We start from the raw sequence: 8393 nt of genomic DNA on the forward strand, positions 1-8393 counted from the left end.
AGACACATAATAATGACAATAAATGTAGGTGATGTCTATGTGCGCTGTAGGGAACTTTGTGACTCGAAAGATGTAATGTGCAAAATAGTTTTCTCACTCAACAGCAAACAAACTAATTTGTATCAGCATATTTCTAAAGTGACACTATTTTAATGTATTTATTTCGCCAAAATATTATAATTCTGACCATTGGGTATTTCTCAGTATGGTAATGAGGTCTCAGGGCTGATTTGCTCCCGTAGGTGACTTCACGAGAGCATAATCCCTCCCCCTCCTCAGCTCCAAACCAAACCTAACCTACTTTCATAATCCCGCCCCCTCTTTGGTCCAAATTTGCATATCCTGTTTATTCCTCTGCTTCCACGTACAGAATTGTTTATTTAGCTTGCCTTTTAACATGTCTAAGGTCACGACAAGAGGTCCAGGAAGTGGAACTCATAATAAATGTTCAGTCATAGACTGCAAGGATCAAAGTAATTATACGCACAAACTCCCAACTCAAGAGGAAACTAAAGCCAAGTGGATCAACTTTATTTTCAATGGCGACGTTCCTGTGTCTGTGAAGAAAACTCTCCATGTGTGCCAGAATCATTTCACGCTGGATTCATATGACAACCTGGTCCAGATCCAGCTGGGATATGCAACAGTTAGGGTTTTGAAACGAGGAGCAGTACCAACAATTCGTCAGTTAACTGTAAGTATTTCAGATTACTTTGCTGTGATTAAGTTGTGTGCTGTTGACCAGCTCTGGTCCATAGCGTTAGTGTAGTTCTAACGCTATGGACCAGAGCTAGCTGTTGACTAGTGTACGCGACGTGGGTGTGGCGCAGAATACTCAGGTCGACTGCTCAAAACTTTACTGTAGTCTAGTCTCAGCAAAGAAGTACAGTCCAGCAGATGTAAACAAACGCATCAAATTAGCTTCATGTTCTCTCCCTTCTTCTTCTTCTTCTTGTGAGTTTCCGGCAGACTGGATGCCTTGTGGCATATTGCTGCCCTCCACAGGTTGGGAATATATCTAATTTGTGATTCCTCAGTGCAATTTATTTACAGTGCCCACCCACTTTATCCCCTTACTGTAATCTCTTCAGTCCATCTACTACCCAGACTCAGTGGTCTGAGTAGTCGCGAACCCCTCCCTCAGGGTACTGTCAATGTCCTCTCCAGAAATGTCCTCTATGCCCAGGAATATCCTGGCCGCGTTCAGTACCATCTTAATCCTTTCAGATTTCCCTTTCATCTCAATTGCACAGTTTATCACCATCGCGATAAACGCCAGAAACTTTCGCCTGTCCACCCACATATTCTGCCCCTCTCTATTTGTTTTTTCAGCCACCTCACGCTTTGCTGCCTCTGGCATGTCATTGTTCCCCTCCACTCTCCTCACTGCTTCCGCATAAGATATTCCCTCTCTTGCTCGGATCTTCTTAACATGATCCTCCCTTTTCCTTCTAGGACACTCAGACGCTCCTGCATAATGAGTTCCCTTACAATGAATGCACTTTGGTTCTTCTTCTTTAGTGCCACACGTCTCGTTGCATTTCTCCTCCCCACATCTCCGACACTTTCTGCTTCCTCGACAAACCGCCGCAACATGTCCGTACTCCTGACAGGAGAAACATCTGAGGGGCCCCCTGTCATATGGCCTGACCCTGTACGTGACGTAATCGACATAAATCCTTTCTGGAAGTTCTCCATTGAACGTTACCTTTATTGAGAGACTAGGCTCCTTCTTCCCTTCTTTGAATCTGTTCATTCTTTCCGCCTTTTCCACTCCTGCAACTTCAAGAAATGGCTCTATTTCCATTGCTAGTGGAACCCCACTGATCACTCCCACCCTGTTTGGGGTTGCTCCCAGCTCGAAACAAACCACCCTGTGACCGCTAAATTTCTTGAGCTTTGACATAGCGTCCAACATCTGCCTCCCTGTTCGGCACTCAATTACTACAATACCACTTCTACTGATCCTGATCGCTTTGACCTCTCCTACCTTTTCCCCCACAAACTTTGACACTCTATGCTGGTCCTTGAAAATCCCGTCTACCATTAGCTCCGTTTTCATTCCCATTACGTACTTTCCTCCCTGACTTTCACCACTTTTAGTTTTCTCATCCACTGATCCATTCGCTTTTCTCCTCTTTCTCTTCTCTGCTCGAGTGTACTCCTCCTCCTCATCGGTTCTCTGGTCCAAGTCCATGTCCGACATTGCCACCGAACCACCACCTGCATCCTCCACTACCGCACTCATTCCTCCTCCTTTTGCACGCATTTCGGCTTCACGCCTTTCGACTTCCTCGAGCCTGTCGCACTCGATCTCCCATGCCTCACGCTTTCGGTTCTCGTTAGCCTTCCTCCACAACTCTGCTTCTCTCTCTCCTTGTTCATCTGCTTCAATCATCCACTGCTCCCGGGGCTGGGGTTTCGAACGGCCCGCCATCCAGAGGTCGCTGTTTTTCATGTTCTCTCCCTCTTCTTCTCTTTCCCTCTTTAGCGTTTCCCAACAGCGCCCCTAGCGGGAGCTCTCATCACTCTTACATATCTAGATGTGTAACCATCTAATATCTTAACAAACAAGCGTCCCGCTTCAGTTCAAATTCAATCTAAAATCAGATATCAGAACTGTGACCATAATAAAAAGCATGCACAAGTCACCTCACAAAGATATCACAAATGATAGTAGCATACAATGTTTTTCTCCTCTTAACAATGCATATTGTATTAGTTTGTTTTGTTTTTAAGGTTCTCTGTCATTTTTACTGTTCAATGGTCCTCACAAACATGAGCCACAGTTCACTCATCATGCATGTACCGCAGACATGGTAATAAAGGCTGAACTACAGGACAGGACAGGAGATGGTTCACTTGAATGTCCTCCAGCAGCAGTGCCTCCCACCTGTGGTGTGGGGTTTACATCACTTCGAGGTAGACAGAGGGATAACATGCGATTCGGCCGCAGTCGGAAGTACAGAACACTTAGTGGGTGTTGGTACACATTAGGCCTGGAGCCAGAGAGTGCAGTAAGCGGTGGGGGACCTTGAATGCATGCAGGGGCAGCCAGAGTAGCAGACACAGACAGGGATGCTGATGGTCAGTTTTACTCTTATGTAGACCTACCTGTACAAAAGACGTAACAATAAAGTACAACCTTGACCAGGTAGAGCCTGGGACTACTACACCATGAATTTTCACTTTTACTATTAATCTATTTTTTTTGCTGTCCCACCAGCACCTTCTATCCTCACAAAGTCTTATTTCTGAGTTCTGACCATTGTGTCTTTCTCAGTTTATGGGCGGATCTAATGTGCAACATTGTTTTCTCACTCAACTGTAAACAAACCAACATAAAGTTTAAGTATATAGTGGGTATCTTCACATTTCTAAAGTGCCAATTTAAGGACTTTTTAATAAGCCTACCTCCAAAATGACGAATTAAACATTGTCCAAATTGTGAAATATATAGAGGCAGAAAAAATAGCCGATATACATGCTCACAAAACGTTGTGAGCATGTAGATCGGCAATTCTTTTCAGGATCTGCTGTTTTTGCAATAGAACCATGTTATACCAAATGTAATGTAGCACTGTAATATTGGATCATTCCGTCCTTGACAATAAGCAATCCTACTGTTTGAATGCTTTACAGACGCACACATGGAGCAAAAATAATGACAGAAAAAAATACAAAGGATTTATTTTTTCAACTACGACTTTCTCTGGTGGGAGTCGATTCGATTGTGTAATGAAGTCGACTCAGTGACTTTTCGACTTTTTCGTTAATGCCATAGTGTGTAACACCTTTAGTATCATTAGTAGTGATGCGCGGAAGTGGGAATTGAACACCAGGCTCACACTCGCCAGACCAATACACAAACCGTCGTGCCATTAGGGCTGAGCCCGATTGGTAGGGCTGGTTCATTCATGGCTGTACTAACTATGGGGGCTACAATCACTACCCCGATCCTTGGAGCGTGTCCTCACGCTTCACACTTCACACTGCGGACCACCGCACACAATGTCCCTCGTGACCTTCGTGAGGACGCCAGACCAACGCACAAACCGTCGTGCCAATAGTACTGAGCCCGATTTGCTGGGCTGTTGTGGGCTGGCTATATATGACTCATCTTTTGCAGACATCCCCCATTTTATTTTATCTATCTATCTATCTATCTATCTATCTATCTATCTATCTATCTATCTATCTATCTATCTATCTATCTATCTATCTATCTATCTATCTATCTATCTATCTATCTATCTATCTATCTATATGAATTGAATTCTAATCAAACCTGTTTTATATTTTTAATACTACAGGCCATAACATCAGAGGAATCCATGTCCGACGTGTTGTGCAGAAGAATGGAGGACTTTGGTTGTCAGACTAAGGTTGAGCAACGTACAACACAAACACAGCTAACATGGAGGAAACCAAAGTTTCGCAGCACTGGTAGGCTACCAAATTGTATTTCTTTTCTTTAGAATTTTTGCATTCAGCAGATCCTTTTAATCCAGAGCGATTTGCAGTAAGCAAGGACAACACAAGCTAAATTATTAAATAATCAAAAGCATAGATATTTAATCAATGATCATTATAAAATATATCTTATTGTATTTTGTATTATTTTAATTTAAAGCAGGGTAATTCAAATGAGTCTATATACTAATATAGGTGTTGAATTAACTGTGGAAAAGTAATTTGTTTCCAATTGGAGTCATTGCACTGTTTCACAAAACTTGAACAAAAAGGCATTGGATTAACTAATTTTGAATGTTAGCCTGGTCACGAGCAAGCTACCTTCACAGCTTAATCTCCATGGTAACCAAAGTGGGTTTGCATGCAAGGTCCTCAAGGCAAGGACGTGCTACAGGCTAATGTATATTTTTGATAGTGCTATAATGTGCTAATCTTTATATTAGTATTTGATTTTGAAAGCCTTTGAGCTATCTAAAGCCTTATGGTTATTTTCTGTTTTCTAATTAGGTTCTCAGACATGTGTGCTTTCTGTGAGTATCTGTGTTGGTACACCAGTCCAATGGAAAAGTCCACCTTCGGTCCTGATCTCAACACGCCAGGAGCCCTTTCAACCCTCTAAAAGACGACGGCTGACGCTAGATGAATATGATGGAGACTCCACATACATCCCTGATCAATCTGTCTTGATATCGTAAGTCAGCTCCAAAGCATAATGGTAGTTCCCAAAGGTTTAGCTCAAGACCCAAAAGAGAAATTAGACGTGTGCCCGGGACCCCGACTAGTGGACATAGGCGCCATGTAGCATCGAGCTTGTAGATCTGCTATTTACTTCTTATTTATTCATGGATATTATTAGATTTTCATAATTTGGAAACATTTTGGAATTGTTTTCAATTAATGAATCATGAATGGTTGTGACTTGTTTGTTTACACTTTTTTAAATCTTTTGAAATGTTGTCTGTATATTTATTAATGTAGAAAACAAAACCGGTTATATTTACTTTTGAAAAATTGGTCCGTTACCCAAAACTGGGTTCCGACCCACTGTTTTGGAAATACTGGTATAAAGTGAATAATCGTATAACAAACACTTCTAGTATTGATGACATTTGTTTTGTGTTAACTTTTCCCTTTATTCCATCTCTCTCACCTGACCCTTGAGCAGACAAGCCTCACCCTCTATAAACGGAGTCCCTAAATACGTTGTGGATGAAGACTGTCTCCTTCAGCTGTTTGAAGATTGTCCAGTGTGCAGCTCCACATGTGAAGTCCAGAAGAGAACAAGAGAGACCCTCCTGACTGTTTATCAACTGTGTCCCCAATGCCACTTCATCAGAAACTGGAAGAGTCAGCAACTGGAGGTTATTTATTTTAAATAGATAGTTTTATGTATCCATTACAGTATATCCTTAATGTTATGTTATATTGATGTGAAAGGAATGCATAACATGGCACATTCACGAATATGTTGTTGTAGTTGTTGTTTGTTCCTTTCTGTACATATTCTATCGGAATAATCAATTCACTTTTACCACCCACTGATTAACCCTCAAAAAAATTGTTCTTCAAATCCTTACCAACTTCCTCAGCAAACAGCTAATAAATTGTTTATTATCCGTTAGACAAAGTAGTCAAACTTCCCTAGATGCTTGGGAATCCTTAGCCTACTTGTTACAGATGGGAACACTACTGTACCAAGATAACCAAATGAATGTAATGTAACCGAGACTCATTCCAACTGCAGAGATGACTGGTCATCTATTCTATCTTTTACAGGCAGTGCCGTCGGGTGACCCTCGCAGCTGCACCAGTGATCCAGAGAGTCCTGCTGCTGCCATTACTGAAATTATTGGTTTTAGTGATGAAAATGACTCCTTGGATGAAGGATCTTGTGAGGTGGATCAGGAAGAACACAATTCAGACAGTGATTGGGATCCACTGGAGCACCACTATATAGACGGCGAGCTTGCAGACAGTGAGTTTGAGTCTGATGCAGATGAGGAACATGAAAAGGTTTTTCGCAAACTCTGTCCCGAATGCGGAACATTTTTCAACAGTCAGAATCAGAAGGCTCACCTATGTGAGTACAAAAAGCCCTATTCTTGTCTTGTGTGTGGCAAGAGATTTTTAGAAGAGGTTGGTCTAAACGTTCACAGCAAGGTCCACAAGGATGGCTACAAGCATGTGTGTAAGTACTGCTGCTCCACCTTCAGAACGAGACCAGACAAACTCTTCCATGAACAGAGACATCCTCCTGCAGAGAAACCTTATCAATGTCCTGACTGTCCAGAGGTGTTTGCCAAGATACTAGAGCGCCATTACCACCTGCTGACTCACAGAGGCCCCACAAGACATATTTGTCAGATATGCAACATGGAGTTTCTCTGCAACTCTTCCCTGGAGAGGCATGTGGTTGTGCACACAAAAGCAAAGCAGTTTGTATGCGAGGTGTGCCAGCGCTCATTCACCCAGCCAAACCACCTCAAATCCCACTTTCGCGTCCACACAGGAGAGAAACCCTATCAGTGTCAGCACTGTGACAAGTCCTTTAATCACAATGTTAGCCTGAAGAGTCACATCCAGCGTTATCATGGACAAGTCCCTGATCCAGGGATGAAAGATCAAATGAAGAAGACGAGTAGGAATGAGTCTGAGGTAGAAAAAGATGAAACTAATCAAATGGATAGAAGTGCTGTGCATGTTGAGGGGGCTGAAACGGATGAAATGGAGACCAGCTGTGTTGATTCTGATGAGGCTGAGCAAAGTAACACATTGTGCAACCCTGAGAATGATGGTGATAAGGAGAAGAAAGAGAAGGTGGGGAAAAGAAAGAGAGAGAGCACAGGTAGACCTAGAGGAAGGCCTAAGAATGCAGTGATCACCTTAGATGATCCGAACCAATTGAAGAGTGTCCAGTGTGCAGGTATATGAAGTAAAATACTGTCTAGGGCTGGGATTGGATTAAAAAAAATCAAATTATGAATATTTTACCTGAGAAGCATTTTCTTTTCAATTACAACGCATTTTGGTATACGATTGAATCAACGACTATGTTTTTTCAATCCAAATTTCCCATCCACTGGGCAGCTTCTTCTCCCCTTGTGTGCATTGGGATTTGTCTGTTGGTGCACTGGTATGGTCAGTACGCCTGAAACTCGTCCAGTGAGAAAGGTTTTGTGGTGCAAAAATTAAGAAAGATTAAATTGCGTTGTTTTTCTGCAATTAATTAATCAAAATGATTAAAGTCCCAGCTCTAGAAAATACGACCAGAGAATGACAGTTTTCATCAGTGTTTCACTGTTCTCTTTATACAGTAGAAAGTTAATACCTACAGGACATACAGTAGACATTAAAGCAATACTGGACCAAATCAGGCAATATTGTCCCAAATAATATTATATTGTTTATTATATTTATAATAAATATAATAAACAAACATGCTCTTAATAGATGGGTCCCATAAATACAAATCTTATCAAATGAGGATCCATGGCTATTCCTTATGTATATCAAATGGGGTATCCTTGTAATTAGTAGAGTTGAGAATCCCTACTGTAAATTACTGTTTCCATTTCCTGAAGAATTACTAATGTTAAAATTATGTTGTGCTGGCAGAGGAGATGGAAATAAAAAAATATATACACATTTTTGGTATCTCTGCTTTGCATTTCTTGTGAACCATCCAACAATCGACTTGATACACATAGAAGTTGAGTACAGTAATGAGTGCTGTGTGGATGTGTGTGTTTTGCTGAGCCCAAAATGAGTAGCATGTGTATAGCTTACATATGGGTTGGATCTGTGGTTGGTTCTCCATAACCGCCTCAATTACATTCAAAGAATTACGGGAATTACCTGCAATTTATGGGCAAATATTCTCTTCAATGTTCAGAACCAGGTGTCTCTCCTAGTCTCCTTGA

General features: G+C 41.6%; 1 protein-coding gene across 1 annotated transcript; it reads left to right on the forward strand.

Annotated features, from left to right (window-relative positions):
- The first annotated feature begins 478 nt into the window (after positions 1–478).
- Positions 479–7928, forward strand: LOC308285838 (uncharacterized protein). The gene is made up of 5 exons (XM_080726728.1): positions 479–694; positions 4314–4446; positions 4981–5164; positions 5639–5834; positions 6250–7928. Exons 2-5 carry the CDS (start codon positions 4335–4337, stop codon positions 7402–7404), a joined length of 1647 nt encoding a protein of 548 aa, XP_080582854.1. The 5' UTR covers positions 479–694; positions 4314–4334; the 3' UTR covers positions 7405–7928.
- The last annotated feature ends 465 nt before the right edge of the window (positions 7929–8393 follow it).

Source organism: Nannobrachium achirus, assembly GCF_963921795.1.
Source record: "Nannobrachium achirus genome assembly, chromosome: 5".
Lineage (NCBI taxonomy): Eukaryota > Metazoa > Chordata > Actinopteri > Myctophiformes > Myctophidae > Nannobrachium > Nannobrachium achirus.